General features: G+C 38.8%; 1 protein-coding gene across 50 annotated transcripts in view; it reads right to left on the reverse strand.

Annotated features, from left to right (window-relative positions):
- ANK3 (ankyrin 3) overlaps window positions 1-19,035 on the reverse strand; it is a 327,597-nt gene that overhangs the window by 89,493 nt on the left and 219,069 nt on the right. For 48 of the 50 annotated variants that reach the window (XM_085553950.1, XM_085553966.1, XM_085553943.1 and 45 more), the window contains 10 exons: window positions 17,839-17,937; window positions 13,975-14,172; window positions 11,974-12,072; window positions 9,544-9,642; window positions 8,198-8,296; window positions 7,074-7,271; window positions 6,455-6,553; window positions 5,612-5,710; window positions 2,170-2,367; window positions 450-548 (listed from right to left, as the gene is read on the reverse strand). In XM_085553950.1, the coding sequence (XP_085410076.1) occupies window positions 450-548; window positions 2,170-2,367; window positions 5,612-5,710; window positions 6,455-6,553; window positions 7,074-7,271; window positions 8,198-8,296; window positions 9,544-9,642; window positions 11,974-12,072; window positions 13,975-14,172; window positions 17,839-17,937 (1,287 nt within the window). The remainder of the gene's footprint in view (window positions 1-449; window positions 549-2,169; window positions 2,368-5,611; window positions 5,711-6,454; window positions 6,554-7,073; window positions 7,272-8,197; window positions 8,297-9,543; window positions 9,643-11,973; window positions 12,073-13,974; window positions 14,173-17,838; window positions 17,938-19,035) is intronic. The other 2 variants (XM_085553951.1, XM_085553949.1) reach the window with 1 other exon arrangement.

Here is a 19,035-nt window from a genome sequence, read left to right on the forward strand (position 1 = left end):
TCTCTTGCTGTAAATATAGATGTTGTAAATAACAGTTGTCCTGTGTTTTGTTTCTGTGGTTACATGAGTGCTAGTATGTGCAACATGTAAAAATTACCAAACGACACGAGTGTGTGCATATGGTATAAGAATATATGACTCCATGTAGAAAGAGGTCTAGTTTTACTAAAAGTTTCTTTACATCAAAACAGCTCAATACCACTTACCTTCAGTAAAATTCAATAGTAGAAAACTTCTATGTTGATCTAAACATTTGGCAAGAAATAAACCTACAGCTCACTGACTGGGCATAATACTAAACATGGAGGTTTACATGTCTTCAGTATTCAAAATACATTCAATGAAAATTTATAGCAAGGAATATTCATCACTGTTTTTTTAGTTTCACTCTGAAACTGATTACTGCCTCCCTGAAAGAAAGCAATACATCTTGACCGTGGCATCCATACCTTTGTCTGAGCATCAACAGCAGCTCCTTGATTAACAAGAACCTCTGCTACATTGACTCTGTCCTCTTGAGCAGCCAAGTGCAATGGTGTCAGTCCACTCTGTAAATGAGGAGCAGCAGGTAACAATCTTGAGAGGTGGCACATAAATATTAAATGCAAATTCAGCTATTAATAAGATTCAGAAATTCCTACTGAAATTACTAAAGTGAAAAATTCTACCTTCACTTAGAAGCTGTGTATTGTGATTCCTGATTTATTCGATTGCAAGAAACTACAACTTAAGAACTAGGAAGATAATGCTTCTTTTATAATAACTAGGAAATAAATGTTCCTTGTGCAACATTAAACACAGAACAGCAAATTATATAATGCACTTGAGGAAAAAGCTACACAGTATTTTGTCTCATCCCGGATAATTAATTTCCTCAGAACGAGAAAGACTTTAAATGAAATTTTGAATAAATGCTTAGACTTGTACAAGATTTCTACCAGCAACATATACTCAGATTTAAGCCTTACCTAGGTTAGGTAAGTCTGCTACCCTTATACCCAAAACAATCTCTACAGAACTGAGTATGTGCCACCCACAACTTGCTGTGTGGAATCCTGACCAAAGGCAGTAACTGTACTGCTCTTGAAAAGGCTGATGACAACAATAGTTAGGTGGGTCCCACCGCATGAATGTATAATAGTAATCAACTGTAAATTACACAATGAGACCTGAATATCATGGGTCAAACCTTTTTAAAAGTTTTAGTAAGTGCTCAGTGTCAGCACAGAGACTCTGAGCAATCCGATGCCAACTATCCTGTGGACTCTGAAGAAAATAAATGGCCTTTTACTTTTATGCAAAACTCAGAGTTATTGTGCTTTAAATGTCCAGCTTCAAATATAGGTGCTGAGCCCAGAGGGAACACACATTGCTAAGCAAGTATGGGATAATTATTTTCATAGGTGCTGTTATCTGTATAATGAGAAAATAAGAGATTGTGACCAAACAGCGATGGACGGGAAGATGTTGCAGGTAACTAAAGGTGGGACTGCATCAAAATACCAAGCAGCAGTTATCATGCTCACATTTGCTAGAAACATTAGCACAGATTAGACTTCATAATCTATAAAGTTTTACTTGCAGAAGCTAAAATCTACTAGCGTTCCTTGTCCGGACCCCAGGAAAAATTACAGATGAAGTCACTGTGCTGTGAGGAACTTCTACTGGGGAAGAAGAGTCACTTACTTTAATGAGCAAAAAAATCTCTGACCACCTCACTGTTACTATCTCAGAGTAGTAGAAGAAGAAGAAAAAAAACTAGTTTCCCTTAGCAAGTCAGTTGTTCCCATTGCTTAACGGGCAGGCATGTCTCTAGAGACTCCCAAGTGACTCCCCAACACCACTAGGGTGAGGAAGACATTTTGTCTGGTGGCATATTTTGGCAGATGAGTGTAACATGACAGGGAGGGAGATAGATTTATAAATTATTCTGCAGCATATGGTGCTAGACATCATCTAAACCTGGGGACTACAAAATATGGTTCATTCAGTCTGACAGAGCACTTGATGCACGCTGCTCTCTTTGCTATAAGAAAAAGCAATATGTATTCAAACACCTACGGTGTTTTTCAGAACTTGCAGAATCATATTGGATAAAACTGGAGGCCCCTATCCTTCCTCTCACTGTATTAGTTTATTGCCTTCACACCAAGCAGAGGAAACACTTACCTTGTTGCTGAGATTTACATTAGCATTTCTAGTAAGAAGTAAGGACACCATGTCCACGTGACCATCCTGAGAGGCCAGATGTACAGGGGCAATACCCTGTCTGGTTACAGCATTGGCATCAGCACCATATTCCAGCAGTGTAGTTGCTATGTCCATCTGGTTTTTCTTGGCAGCTATGTGTAGTGGCGTGTAGCCGTTCTGTCAACAGAAAGCACTTCATTGCAAGCTATTCATTAAACAATGCGATAGAATCTTTAACAAAGAGAAGAGCAGGATGTGTGTTCATAACTTACAACAGCTGTTACTGACTTGTGCTTCCCCCCCCCCCTCCCCCCCCCCCCAGATCCCAGTGTGAATGAAAGCACTGTGTATATGAAACATGGCTTTTCTTGCAGCATTTAGTCTAATTCTACCAAGAGACCTTCTTGGTTCAGATCAAGGGAAAATTAAAGCATGCAACTTTTGTGTTGTATTCTTTTTTTGTTTGTTTTCCTTCTTTTCTCTCCTACCAATGAATAAAATTTTGTAACTCTAAAAGAAGATGATTTGGCAGAAAACAGATCAATAGAAATAAATGATTAGCATACAAATACTAGAATACTGACCAAAACACAACTGACTTTTGGGTACAGACTGCAATACCGGTTTAATTAAGAACTTCCCAAATTTTGAAATGTATCAGACTCTACTTTAAAGCAAATGGCAAACATGAATGCTTATGCAAGTGACTAAATAAGAAGTTATGGGAGTCAGACCTCTGCTACATGAACAATTCATACAGTATGGTAATAATCATATTCATTTCAGATCACACAGTCCAATAAAATCTATCTAAAGGCATAAAGCGTTCACCTGGCTCATGCCATCCCTGCAGTCCACAAGGCAGCAGGGCTGGATGCAGGGCAATGCAGGAATAGCAGAGAATGCACAGGGGTGCATTAGCCCTTAGATACCAAGATATTGCAAAACAGTCGGTAGAAGCAATCATAAGCCTATACTGTTTGTTCCAAATGCAATTTGCACCGACTTCAACAGAGTGGGAGTGCTCAGCACCTCAGCAGAGCAGACTGCAGCACTTCCAAAATGACACCCAGGAACAGCAGTGCCCCAACTAATGAGGGAGGGGTATGGCCATTAATGTTCACTTGGAAGATGAAGGGCATCAAGAAAAACAAACACAGTCCCCTCTCTCAGACTTCCCGCACAAGGCTGACACATAAAACAGACATCATTTCATGAGCACCTATCCTCTGTGTTAAATCCTATATATCATCTATTTTGTAAAATAACAATGCACTTTCAAGTCTTTTCCTCAGAAATTGACATACTTCACTTTTAGTAATGCCATGTAATGGCAAAGAGCAGGTCACCAAGAGAAGACAAAGGCAGCTGAAAAACAAAAACAGCTCAGACTCAGGCTGCATCTTCTCGTGGTAAGGACTGTGCTCTGTCACTACAAATAAATGTAAAATGGAACACAAAATTTTGGAGGGACAGTATTGGGTTATTCTGGTTGCCACGAAAAAGGGGCAAAAAGGAGTAAGCTTAAAGATGGAAGGACAGGGAGAAAAAATAAGCTCTGAGAAGGAAAGAGGGAAGGAAGGCATTGCAAAGTGAACACCAAACTAGGCAGAAGCCTAATTTTAGGCAACCAGAAAGAAGAATAGTTGATCTGAATAACTGTATTAGAGTACTGTCTTGGACACGGCCACTTCCCACACCCTTTCACTGATCCCTCTGCAAGGTCTGAAAAGCAAGCAATTCTTAAGATGACTTTTGAAGAAGAGTGTCATAAAGAAAGCAACTGCTGATTAAACTAACTGCAGAGCTAGAGATGAGAGTTATGATGCAACAGCCTTATTTATTAGGCCACACTAACAAAATGGGAAATCATCTGCTGTTACCAACATCATCTTTCAGATGACTGCACTGTGGGTGCCTAAAGCAACAAACACTCTACCACTGGTTTTATTTAGTATTGATGCTCTGCTCATTGTGTTCCTATGTACTTGCTGCAGAAGACTAACAAATGCTCTCTTTCAGGAAGACTTGCAGCTAGCACTGAAGGCCCGAAGTGGCAGTTGCAAAATTATTATTATTTTTACAAATGGGGAAGCTAAGGTGACTTAACACATGAGTTTATGTAGTATTATACTGCAGGCTATAGTGCTTCCACCTTGGCTTGTGCTTCCCAAGCTTTCTGCAGTGGGTACTGCAACCCTTGCTCCTTCATGATTCACAGGATCCAGAGGTAGTGAAACAGGCAGATTATTTCAGTTATAATCAGAAAGTCAGTGTCTTCTCATTCTTTTCAGAAGGTCCTTCCTTCCCCACAGTGGCATTTAAGAGCGCTGTGTTGCAGTAGTAAAAGATCGGAGATCAGTTCAGTTCACCTCCTGGGGCATTGCTCTGGCAGGTTGCCACTATCGGCATCTATTGATTTCAGGCTGTGCTACTGCTGCAGGCTATCCATGTTTATTTAACTTTTGCACCATAAGCTCTGGGAGCTCCCATGTATGACAGTCTCTTTCCTTCTCTTTAGCCATGCAGAAGGACACTCCTATTATGGCTGTACTCAGTCATGTGTAAATGGAAGGCAATCAAGGAGAGATGCCCGTGTCTGAAAGTGCTCTACTAGCTCACCCTTTTCCACAGTGTTTTTCCACGGTGATTTCAGGAATATAACTGGATTGTTTCAAACAGGACATTTATACCACCCTTACCTACCTGAACCTACCCTACACAGGTTTGCAACCTTGTTTTACTTGTCACTGTTGTCCAACTACAGATTATTGACCAAATTTAAAACTGGGATCCACAGAAGAGAAAGAAACTTAAAGCTCCTCTAAATTCTTCTATTCATAAAACTGCTATACATGTAAGTATTTATTTTTCCACAACTGAAATCTTAATATGTGTTGTCTTGAGAGTAAATTACAAACCAAGCAGGGCTATGACTAGTTTTCTCAACCATCCATTTACACTCAAGTGAAAATACTATGAAGCATATCAATAACACCATATGTCCTACTGATAAACTTTCACAGCTTCTGTGGCACAATACAGGGGCACTACTCCTGCACAGCGAAGAATTATCTCCAAGCTTGCCCTGTGCAGATGTTAAGATGCAGTGATACAAAGTTCTCTCAGTTTCTGAAAGCATGGAGATGGGACAAGCAAAAGTAAGGCTCAATCTTCAACGAAACTGATAATTTCAGATTTTTCTACATTGATACTTGCTTTTATTTTTTTCTTACTGTTTTATTAATCTGTAGAATCATTCTAACAGCTTACAAAGCTTTATATGGTTGTGTGATTTTATAAACAAGGTCACTGAGTTCCCTGTAATTGCAAGTGCATACATCCTAGAAAGAGCTAGTAGACAGGAAAACAAGTGAAACAAAGGTTAGGTATTATTCCCCAGAGTGGCCAGTACTTGTACCTTGGCAGATGCGTGAGGTGAAGCTCCCTGGTCCAACAGTAGGAGTGCCACCTTTTGATTATCGTAGTGTGCAGCTACATGCAGTGGTGTTAAACCGCTCTAAAAACATGCAGAACAAACAAGTGCTGTTACAGACCCTCTCCAGGAAAAAACCTGAGGAGTTCGGAAGATTAGAGCAGATAAGGTGAAAAAACCACATTCTTTAATTCATTCATGTATGGGGATACTTTGATAAATGTTGAAGCAAAATTTGAAACTAGGCTTTCAAAATTGTTACTGAGATGTGCGAGTCCTTTTCACTTTTCCCAGGGAAGATGCACAGAAGTAAATATCAGCATTGCCCCTCAGACAGAGCGAGTAAGGAATTTTGACCCTGAGGTCAAAACCTCAGCAGTGTTTTTCTTTTACTACGCTGGTCAAAGTAAATTGTCCCTTGGATCTGTAAAAACACAGGTTGGGCTGGTTTAAAAAGCTTGAGGTCCTACAGGGCTTTGCCCTATCACAGGGCCTGGGGGAGCAGGGCCAGCTGCCTGAATACTCTGATAAGGATTGTAAATAGTCTGGGGAGCAATGCAGAGGAATGGTTTGTTTCCATTACCCTGGATGGGTACTGAGAGGATGTAATTTTGCTGTCAACTAGTGACAATAAAAGTCACTTTTGTTAAGAGTCTGCAGATTCCTGGCACTACAAGTAGGAACAGGGATATTACGTGAAACCTATTCCAGTTAAAACCAGGCTGTGAATGTTAGTGTGTGCAACGGCAAGCAGGTAGAAGGGTATTACTAGAATACTGTGTGTGTATACATTTGCTGTGCAAATGGAAGTGACTTCTTCTGTCATACCTTTCCAGAAGCATCAGGAGATGCATTCTTCTGAAGCAGGAGGTTTGCCACCTCAATTTTCCCATATTTTGCAGCCACGTGTAAAGGAGTAAATCCTTTCTGTAAGAGACAGCACACAGCAGTCTCAGGCATTCTTTTTCTTGGTGCCGAGACAGTCATGGCAAAGTTTGCCTCTAATCTACAGAGATCTGCTATTTCTATCTACTCCCCTTTACCAGTTCCATGTATAGGCAATCAAGACTACAGTTTCTCACTGCCCTGGCAGGTTTTAAGACTTTTCTTTGCAAGGAAATGGCCTATCCATATAAAAATTACTGTAAAAAGAGACAGTTCCTTCCTTCACACCAAAGACCCGAGGTTAAGGCAACAGCTTATCAACTCCCATCAAGAATCTCTGCTCTGCATTCCTTTCATTCTGAGCAAACACATGTCAGATCACTAGGATGTGTTATAAATCAGGCACTGAGGTTAAAGAGTGAAGCTTTGCACCTTTTTAACAACATGTAGCTCAATCTCATACCATTCATACACGTATATAACTTTTCTAGCACTTAACTTGCCAGCAGAACTCATTACAGATATACTTTACTATGGAAGCTATCACTTTTGCATCTCTTACCTTGGTAATAATAGCTAAAGATGCGCCATGCTCCAAAAGAACAGAAGCTACATCTTCATGGCCTTCTCGAGCAGAAAGGTGCAAGGGCGTATAGCCAGAAGTTGTAGCCGCATTTGGAGATGCTCCTTGCTGTAACAGCTGCTGCACTATATCTGCTTTACCCAGTCGAGCAGAAATGTGCAGTGGCGTTTGGTCGTCCTAAACATAAAATAAAAAACTCCCAATTCAACATCAGAAAACTAAGGCTCATATTTGACAGAAAACACGTGTTCATACTCTACTGCTTTTCTGTTGCTTTCTAAAATGGCACGTGAACACTAATTGTACTGAAGTCCTAGAGCTGGTGTATACTCTATTATGTTTAGTTGTTATTTATGATGCATGCTGATCACAGGCAATGGCAGTTTGCACAAATTCATTGTGTGAAATTACTTAGTGATATCCTCCTGTATATTCCACTATATGAAATGAAGAGGAATAATGCAATTCAATACATTTCCCATTCTTCCACAACAGTGATCTTCCAACTGAAACAGGTTACCACATTCACCCACCCACTACTCAACTTGCTCTTCTTCATATTCACCCACTTCTGAGAATCTCCTGCAGGCAGTTTACTCTTCCTTTAGTATCACCTAGACAGTCTTCTCCAGCTCCCCAAAGCTCCCACATCTGTTTTCTAAGGAGTTTCAGATCTGCCACCTCTCCGGTGGGTTCTCTATGAAGTGTTCTTTAAAAGCCTAACTATTTCTGAATGCATACAGGCTGATGTTCAGGCATATGACAACAGACATTAGCAGCCTAGGGATTGCAGTTTTGCAAAAATAAAAACAAATTTGAGATATTCCTCCTACCATTCCCTGCCTCCTACCCCAAATCACAAGTCAAAGACAGAATAGTGTATATTAATGCTGGTGAAAGAACAGTCGTGGTACCAATTTGACATCTCCTGCTTTCCCTCTTACATTCAGCTCACTCACAACTACTGTAATAAAGTATGTAACAAAATATTAGTGGTCATTACGCCAAGGCCCTTGGCTTCATCTCCTTTTTCCCAAATAACACATGCAAGATGAATGCAATTTCCTGCTTTATTAAATCACCTTAAACATAAATCATCTTACCTTAGCTTTAGCCTCCACCTGAGCTCCATTTTGTACTAGGTATCGAACGACCTCTGTTTGGCCAGCTCTGGCAGCCATGTGCAGCGCTGTCTCTCCTCTCTAGCAACAGCAGAAACAAAATATCAAAGATGGCAAAACAAATAAAAACGTAACAAAAAAAGACAGAGATGAAAAACAAATGCAACATGTTTAGTAATCACAAACATACACTGGTGATGCAATTGAGAATAATTGCAGTTAGAAAATCCATAGGAGTTGTAAGCAAGATGGGAGTTGAAGCTCTGAACTGTATGCTACAAAGCAATTTATTTCCCTTTCTTAACACAACAGTGCCTTTGTGCCTAGCCTTTTGCAGTAAAGAGAACACACTTTTTCTACTGTTTACAAACAGTGTTTAAAATTATATCCACTTAAATAAAGCCAATTCTGTGTTTGGGTTTTTTGTTTGTTTGTTTTGTTTAATTATTATTATTATTTTCATATTTTGTCCATTCAGAAACATTTTTCTTGGATTTTCTCCTGCTTTTCCCTATGCTCCCAGTATCACTTTCTATCTGGTAAGTACTGAAATGTGAGAATGTGGGGAAAAACATTACTCATTTATATCAATGACTTAATGGAAGACAAATTTCTAGAATAAATTCAGAAGGGATTCTGCTTTCTAAATTTTTGGATGGAAGTATATCTTTGGGAAGAAACATCTCATGTATGAAAACGGTGTTGCAAATGTGTACAATTAATACAAAATATTCTCTTCTAATTCCACCTGTGTATGGAAGCTGAAAGGAATATTTTTAAGACTGAAGTGCCAAAAAGAGTGAAAAAGGTTCTATTGCCCTCCAATTTTTCAATTTTCAAGTACCATCAATGACTTCAATTTTTTACACATGCCCTGGGAGCCTTGGGGCACACAGTGAACATCCAGTAGAAAAGAACACTTGTATGGCTGTATGGACACAGGCAATATGTCCCAACAATCTGCTGCAATCTGTTGATAACAGCATAACTTTCCTTAAATGGTACGCCTCCGGGGTCCTGGGAGAACAGTCAAGTACACATCTCAAAAATTACATGAGAGAAGCTAGAGTACGTTCTGATTCTTTACTTCAGAAAATAAAGACAATAATGTCTGCTTAAGGTCAGCCTCTTCTGAGGTCTCCTTAACCTGTCAAGCACCTCCCAAGGAGGTAGCAGCAGTCCATGCTTTCCCAAGACTCCAGCAGCAGCCATGACTACTAAGGATGTGGGTGACTAACACCAGAATTAGGCGCTTCCCAACAGTGCTGCTCATGGACCCTGGAACACATTCACTGCCTTGCTGTGCTGAAAAGCAACCTGTTACTTACCACATTGGTAGTGTTGGGTGATGCTCCATGATGCATTAGCTGTGATACAATATTTACATGTCCCATGAAGGCAGCAACATGGATTGGAGTTAGGCCCGACTGAAAGGAAAAACCAACATCAAACTTATATGTCTATTTCCACAATTCCTTACAAAACACTATGGGGAAAAGCAAATTACTTCAAAATAGGTAAGCCCAAGTGCTTGCTCTTCTCCAAAAATATACACATCTTTAAAGAGCACATAGACTTCAAATCAAAGATGACCATGACTCATGAGCAAGCAAAAATACTCCAGGAATTCAGTACAAGGAGACTTTCTACACCATACAACTAGTGGAAAAAGATGATGTGTCCTTTGTCCCCATTAAATCCAGTTGCTCTTAGTGAAGGAAAAAAAAGCCTACTCTGTGTTGAGCTTAATCTCTACTGTTTCTTCAGGAGTAATTGAATTCAAAACCAGAGCATAAAGCAAGAGAGGCACAGGCACATACAACACACACTGAAGAGAAATCCCCCTTCCCTCAGCACCTTGCAGAACCATCATCTTTGAATACCTTGTAGAAGGACAGTGGTGCAAGTATAAAGAACCAACTGGAAGGCCATTTAGCAGGGCATGACATCAGGGATTATGCCTCAAACGTCCAATCAACAGTCAATAATTCTTGGAGTAGAATTACCCTAAAGCCTCTTCACAGCTGCTTCTGCACAACTGTGGCAACACCTGGCCAGGGGCTGCAAAGGGAAGTTTTGCTACCAGGAGAAGGAGAAACCTCAGCAGATATCTGGATCTGCCCTGACTATGCAACTTCCTCACTGATATACAGAAGGCCTCAAGAAGGTAGAAGGTGAGGAAAACACTCTTTTGTTCCTTTCTGATGCAGGACAGCAAACACAAGCAGGGAGGCAGAATAACTGGTTATTTCTTTTTCCTGATTCACTTAAGTTAGTAAATATTTTTAAAATAATAGACTGTAGGAAATGCAATGCATTTATGTCACATTTGACCATAAACACTAACTCATATGAAAATGAAATGTGCAAATGGAAGCATGGAAACTACCTGGAAAACAGAATTTGCTATGGAAAAAGATAAAAAGCATTACATTCAATAATCAGTTTATAAGCACCAATAGCTATTCATAACACACTTGATAATGTATTGATGCTAAATACCACAGCTCTGAATTCAGCCTTAAATTTGTCACAGTGCTACAACCAGTAAAAAAAGGCAGGAAGGCAGTTATCTTAGTACAGTACCATGATGAGTCTCAACAAATGCAGGGCCATGGGATCACGTGCAGTGACAGGAAATTAAGGAAGAGTTCTTGCTTTCAGAAAACTTGCTTGAATAGGAGATTCACAGACTACCAATGGTTAAGTTGGTTGACTCACATAGTAATCTACTACTGTTTGGGTTTTTGTTTGTTTGTTTTTTAATTCTTTGTACTTACAATGGTTAAAAACAAACAAAGATTTTCTATTTCCACAGGGACTTATTAATATGGAGGATAGACATGGCATCTTTTTTGTAAAGGTTCTCTTTGTGCCTCTCACTCCTCTATAAACATGACTTCAAGCTATACTCTGCAAGCTGCATTCACAAACCTTGTGGTTTTATAAACTAGTCTAGAGTTTTGTGAGCTGTAGCAAGGCTCAAACCTTTCCCAAGAAAGCCAAGAAGGGAAACGTGTGACTTGCTACTGAATAATTAGAATAAAACCCACAAATCAAATGAAACTCCATTCTGTGGAGACGAGCTTCTCCCATTTGTACCTTCTTTAATCACGGGGATTGATTATCATTTGCTAATGTGCCTTCTTCCATGATGGTCCCAAGTTCACATATGTGACCTTCGCTCCTAATTTAGAGGAACATACACCAAAAAAAAAAAAAAGCCAAATTTTCTCATAGGTTTCTATTAATTTCTAAAGTGTGCCAATAACTGCACACAGATCATCCTGTACTGACTGAAATAGTCCGTATTGATCGCTGTCTAAATGATTTGAGATGACCTGTGATGGTGACCAAATATCATTTCTGTGTGGAAAGTCAAACCAAGGTCTGTGAATTAAACCACCATTAGAATTAAGACCTGGATGAAGTAGTCTTCACCCTGACCTCCTTAACAAGGTGAATGTCATCTTCTGCACATTTAATTACAGACAAATGATCATCCTTAAAACTTTACCATTTATGTGTCACCTGTTATCCCCACTGTCTTCCCAAAAGGTATCAATACTTTGGGTGTTCAGATCCATTAGGGCAACTGATTATCCAGTTTCATGATCTTTTATTATCAAATTGAAAAACATTGCTGATTTGAGTGTCACACGATTTTTCAGAAATACTCGAATATTAATCAATACAGATGCAATGAATTTTTTAGGGAAAAAACAAAAAAACACAAATGTGAAAAGACCGCTTCTTACCTCAGTCACAGCTTGGATTGATGCACCGTGCTTTAGAAGAAGTTCCATCACTTTTATCCTGTTCTTCTTGCAGGCAATGTGCAAAGGTGTGAAACCATTCTGTAGATGAGAAAGAACATTTTTTTTTTATACTCTACATGTATTAAAAGGTAAAACTGGGTATAGAAGTCACACAAAACATTCCTATGTGATAACAAAACTCCTCCCAGATTTGTTTTGGTTTCACTAAACTATTTGTGTAGAAGAGAGAAAAATCTTCTAAAGAAGCAAGAAAAAGACCTATCTTATACAGCCACTTTTTATGATGACATATATTGCCCATTCTAATTAAAAAAATATATTTTAGTTCTTATTTAAATAAAACTTTTAAAAATTTCATTTTTGCTTAAGTTTATTCACTTCTTTTTCATGCTCCCTTTTTTCAGCCCTCTTGTTTTGACTTGTCAGAGCTGCTGATGAACACTTTAAGTTTACAAGTTCTGGCATTTAGATCCTTCTATAAACTATCTGACTATTATTTCTTCATTCATTATATGCCATTTTACTACAATTACAATTTTTTTTGCCTCTTTCATTAAAAGAATAACATACATAGGAATGGGAGCATTTTAAATGACCATCTTATTTGGCACAAGGTGATACAGCAGAACACAAGTAAAACAGGAAAATAAGCTGTCCAGAGCATCCAAGACCATCATCAACATCAGTGCACTGAATGCTGAGGCCACTCTATATTCTCATCAGAAAAGCCTACCAAAAACAATTCTGAAAACAGTTCAGATCTGATCAAAAATAGCTTTGTTACATGCCATATAGTAAAGTCTATTATATGGCTTTGTAATGTGAGGTCAGTGCAATTGTCTGTTAAGCATGAGCAGCTCTCATTTCTGCTCCTTAATAGTGGACAACATCCATGGTAAGCTCAGATGTGTTTCAGGGATGGTTAAGCCTGAATTTCAGATACTGCACAGTACAGCACCTTTCTACTATTTAATCATCCTGAGTGAAGACAAGGACAGAATAGAAGGAAATAGAAATCTGTGGCTAGGTCACAAGACTAATCAGAAGCCACTGCCTGCAACTCCGAAAAACTAAAACTGGCTTTGACTATTACATAATGATAAAATAAAAATTATAGGACCACAAACCTCCCCATTAGCCTCTTATATGGAAGAAAACTTGTATATCATAGTAGGATAACCAAATACATCAAGGAAAGATTCATCTGACACAGTAAACAGAGAAGCTGAGACAAGGAAATCGTTGGAGCCTGTGTTGCTCTCAAGATAGAGTTGGTCTTAGCTTTTGAGGATTTCAGGAGCTCATATAACATTACAGGGATTCATTTCAGAAGTAAAAATTCTTGGAACAGTTTTTGAAGACCCAAAAAACCCCAGAATTTTAAAGACAGTGAACTGCAAGTATTTATATTTAAAAGATAAATAAATAAGAAATTCAGTTTTCATGCAGTTTAATTATACTACCAGGTTTTATTGCTGAAGTTGGTTTTGAAGTAAAAATGCTTATGGCTCCACCGCTATAATTATAAAATACCACAAATATTACTTAGGCAACTCACTCTTTCTTTTTACCATTTCACATCTTTGAGAGCAAATAAAAATTCCCCTAATTTTAAAGGTTGAAAGTGTCTATTTTCTTTATAAACATACAGAAAATGAGATTTATCTTTGTACTAAAAACTGCAGCAGTTACATTTGCAGCTGCTTAATCCATTTAGAACTGCAACAAGCTACTGTTACAAGTGCTGCAGTTACACTGAAAATAGATAAATCACTGTTGACCATCAATAAGCAAAAGCCTGCTCTGATTGCATGAAACACATTACTAATACTCTGAACCTCAAGCATCCTCTCTCATGCTGTAGTAATACAACAGAGCCTTGCTGTCAACCATCAGCAGGCAGAAAATAACTCTCAAATAAATCTCACAGCAACTTCAGAAGAATGTTTAGCTGTGAATAGTAACCCACTGTGTACTCACCAGTGCTTTGGCATTAGGATTAGCTTTCTTGTCCAAGAGAACCTTGGCAACTTTGTAGTGGCCACAGTGGGCGGCAACATGCAGCGCAGTCAAATAGTCATTAGTGACATCATCCACAGGCACGTTGTGCTGAATCAGGAGCTGAACACAGTTTAGATGATCTCCTTGTGTTGCCATGTGCAATGGAGACAAACCATTCTGCAAACAAAAAGACCCAGTGCTGATGGGTTACAGGGTGCTCAGAGAATTGAAACTCTCTTCTTGTCCTTACAGAGTGTGTTGTATGAAGGATTTCACAAGCCCACACAGCACCCAAAATCAACTAAGCACGTTGAGTATAATAGTGAGGGTTCTTAGTCTGATAAAAGCTTTTGGAGCATGTCTGGTGAGAGTATATAGAAAGCTCTACTTTAAAAAGTACCTATAACAGCAATGCTATGAAAGCTTAGCTTATTTCAGCTAGCATAGCTCAGGTAAGTTGCCAGAGCCAAATAAGTTAGGTGAAGAACAGTGCCTAGTGACTTCTAACACCCTAACCAGCACACCTGCTGTTTTAAAAAGCTGCATTAAACTCATTGTAATACAGCCTGTATATGCCAGGCAGGAGCAGAGCATCACTCACTAATCACTACAACCTTCCCTCACCAGTTCCCCGGTGTTTCCCTGAATCTGGTTATACACATACCTTACACATCTGTGGAGACCATTCTTACCACAATGTGACCTACCAGAAGTTGATAAAGCTCTATTTCATCAGGGAAATGCCTGAAAGATTCATGTTCTGGGAACTAAATCTCCATCAAGACTTGCTGCTTGCACTGCTTACAACAGCTAATCAACAAGTTGCTGCCTATTTTACTTTACCTGAGTAAAAGACATTAAACACAAGAGAAATAATTCCCAGAAGTCCCATTCATATGGGTCTTTCCTTAGTCCTTCCGATGCCAAAATTAAAGTTCAGGAGTAACACATAACAGTATATAATCAATAAGTGACTGACAGTACACTGTTTGCTATCATGTACACAATAAAACTCATGCTCTCAGATGCAGTGCCCTCATGTGACCACAGTTAGCAAAGGCAAAGCTGCAGCGAAAAACTGGTGATCTCAGACTCTCAGAAACACAAGAGCTCTTTCCTCTCCCCTCCCCTGACAATATCTTAACAGTAGCAACGAACTTTCAAATTAAAGATGGAAATGGAAATACACAGCGCAATATTTCTTTTTGAAGTGGCATGGAAGATTAGTGAAAGTGAACAGGCTAATGCTGTCCTAATTTGAAAGCAGTTTTGTTCAGTGCTGAAAGGGGGAGATTCTTAGACATGGGTCTATCTTTTGAGTAGACTTTATGCAAAAGAGCAAGAGACAAGTCTGGTGGTTAAAGGCATCGGTAAAGAGAAAAGATCATTGTCTTCTGTTATGACACAAAATATATTTGCTCATAATTCTGTTGCAGTAAAATACATACTGCAACCTTAAAACAAGCCAGTTAAAATTTGAATGTCTTCTCATTTACAACACAAAAATTTATGTTTAACATCTTTATCCTGCACCACATCCATGTGATGTGAGACAACGTTTGTAAAAAGTGATTTGGTACTTTGAGATATAATGGTTATATGTTGCTTTTATGCCGATTGGCAAGAAAATATACAAACGTGAAGTTTGATTGGAATGGAAGAGATCAATGGTCAAATAGTACCTTAAAAAAAATAAAGAAAAAAAAATCAGAGCAGGACTAGAGAGATCAAATAGAGCGTCAAATGGCTGAGTGGGCAAAGAGAATTATCAGTGATACACAGCATAACTTGTAGTTGTATTGAAGTACTTTAATCAGGGAAAGCTATTAACTCTGAAACAAAGAGATTAAAAGGAAAAAAAAAGAGCTAAACGAGCCTATAAAAGGAGTAGATAATGAAGATGGAAACCAACACACAGAGATGGTATATCTCACACACCAAATCAAGGCATATTCAGGGTTACAATTCAGATTCCTTTTGCTCATGGAAAACTCAGGATAAACTAGAAGATCACTACCCCCCCATGAAAATAAATGTAAGGTTATTCCAGTGCAAAAAAGGACTTTAGCTATCCTAAATAACTTCTTAACAGGAAAAAAGTGTTCAAACTGCAGTCTACTTATTCTCCTTAAATAATATCTTTTGATAGGAGAAAATTTTGAGATGTTCCAATTCTTTCAAAGATGTGTTCTGTTCTGGAGAGAATGGAATTATGAGTTTTACAAGATCACCGGTACCAAAAAAGTTTAGTGCCAAACAAATGGTTTCATTAACGTCATTCAGAGGTATCTCTACTTCGTAGACTGCTTTCTGAAAACAGCAGAATTTACACATCAGAGGATAGTTCAGGAAGCTCTGCACTTTCTTCTGCTCATTTTTAATACATAATATAGTTTTCTCTTCTTGGGTGAGGAGCTCTCATTTTGCTGCAGGTGTCCAAATAAGCCTCTGCAGTTCAGTGTCCAAAGTGCATCTTCCACTTCCACCTACGTTCTCACCTGTCTGATTTCAGCTAATGAACTTTGGGCCAGACAGCGTGAATCTCTTCAGAGAAAGAACAAAGTCAAAGCCCACAGACCATGAATGGCAGGTTAAGCTTCAGCTTAACCCCTGGCATGCAAAATCCACGTGACAAAGAAACATAGTTCCCTAGGCGGTGGTCTCATTTAAGACAGTGAAAACAAAGGAAACAGGCTTTATGTTTCCTCCTTCAATTCCACCAGAGAGTGTGGAAAATTCTGACTGCCTGGAGTACAAGCTCTAGGCTTAGTGTGGCAGAAAATAAAAGGAGATACGCCCTGGACAGCTTCTTGCTGCCTCCTTCTGTTTGTGGAGGTTCTAATTCTGGGTTCCCTGGGTCCGTGGAAAACTCAACATGCAGAGGACAGGTGGATCCCGTCTGTCAGATTAACCATGACAGCACTTGCCAGTGACTCACTGAGCAGAAGCAAGCTGGTGTCAGCCTCCCCAAACAAAAGCTAAATATAGTCCAGAGAAGGGAAAAAAAAAAGAAAAAAAGAAGAGAGAGGAGAAAAGCAAAATATAGAAGAGCACTGAGACTGAATAGGGCAGGATGACAGAAGAGAGGAGAAATAACAGGGAAACATGACATGTTGCTTACAAACTGAGAAGGAAAAGGTGGAGGAACGTATCTTGGGAAAGAACATCAAAAAACTGCACAATTCAACTGTCAGACTCCGGATGGGAAAGTCACAGAACATGTTGTGCTACAAACAGAAGTACTGCACTGAGATTTAAAACCAGCTACAGTAGCTGCAGCACGAACCACAGAAGAAGAGTTCTTGCAAGCTTGTGCTTTAATGACAACCCATGGGCCTAAAGCAATCTGCACACATTCTAGTGCAGGTGATGTGAAATTCCCATGAAGAACTTTGTGTGATAAATTGCAGAGAGAAAGAAAGTGAAGAAACTGGTAATCACACCAGTTCCTAATGAAATATGAGCTGTTTCCTGCAAAGAGACGTTACTCTATTTATATCCCTTATCTCTTTTCTAGCCTGAGGGTAATCTAGCGCAAGCTGAAAATATATTGTAATCACCATGTATTTATTCCAGGACATAGACAATTTCTAGCTACTGTTAGTCTAAGCGATGGGGTTACCATACATGTCTTTTTGGTCGTCAAAGAAACCTTTTCTTGAGCATCTAGATTTAACATATTTTAGATATACAGACGTGTGCTGCATATGGCATCCATTTTGGAGAACGCCCACACAGGTACTTTAAATAGCTAACAAGCCCTTAAATGCAGTATCATGCAGAATTACAGTTTCAACAAAGTACAAGGACTATCCCAGCAGAAAATAGAACAGCATCAGTTACCTTTGTTTTGGAAAGAATAGGAGCACCACGATCCAGCAGCATTTCTACAACTTGTTCATGGCCGCTTCTTGCTCCACAATGGAGGGGGGTCAACCCATCCTGGGGAACACAAACAGAACCCATCACATTCAGACACACTAAAGGGTGTTTTTGGTTTTTTTTTTTTTGCACTTTTATAAAAAAAACCTGCAGTGTCTAAAAAAACTGTTTTCTGCAGGATGCTGATCTTGTACATCTGAAGAGTTGAAACCATTTATTTAAATGGACAGGGTACATTTTGGCTTCGTTTTCTAAATATGTAAATAGTTGTATCAAATTGGTGCGATGGGCTCTCCCACTTAACATGCATTAAGAAAAAGATAAGCTTGTACATCAGGTACTTTTTGATTGCATGCCTTTAAGAAAACTGGGTCAGTCAGTATGCATCAAAGCAAAGGGATATTACTTACATCTGAGAAAAAAGAAATCTTTCTTATTGAGTTTGATTTTATTACATTGATTTTGACAGGTGTACAGCAGATGAGAAAACCATCTTAACCCCAGGTGGTAAAAGTATGCTGGATTAATTCCTGTTTCTTGTAGTGTAAACCATAGCTGTAGAACTTCCATCTGAATGTCTAATCCAGGGTCACGGTTCACCCTCAGTATCTCTTTCAGAATAGTTTTCTTAATGATAGTTTTCACCATGCTAGAAATTCATTCCTCAATTAAGATGAAGACAATTTTTAACGGTAGAGTTATTCCAAATTAACTTGATTCTTCTTTGTCTTGTATCCTGTTTACAATGCTCGAGTACTCTGTTGTATGTAATGGGTGCAATGATGAAAGACAGCACACATGTCTTGAGTAGCTTTGAGAGAAGTCACATGGAGTTTTTCAGCACCATGTGTCATAATGGTTAAAGCAAATAATAATGTCACGGCTCTGAGAAAAATTAGGAAGACTATGTTTTTTGAATGAATAAAAGCAAATTTTTCATTTGTTACAAACAAACCAAATGCAGGAGATACTGTTTTACAGCAACTACATTGCATTTTCCCCTAATATGTAGGAGAAGTCCTTATAACTAGTAAGGAAGTCTTAAACTAATAAGGAAGCAGAGTAAGACTTTAGTAATTTTTCAAGCACAGATCATAAGGGAAGGGGCCTTTTTCCAGTGTCTTTCACCACTCTTAAAAATACTTCATATTACCTAAA

Source organism: Coturnix japonica, chromosome 8, assembly GCF_054131305.1.
Source record: "Coturnix japonica strain WE chromosome 8, WE-NBRP24, whole genome shotgun sequence".
In the NCBI taxonomy this organism is placed as follows: domain Eukaryota; kingdom Metazoa; phylum Chordata; class Aves; order Galliformes; family Phasianidae; genus Coturnix; species Coturnix japonica.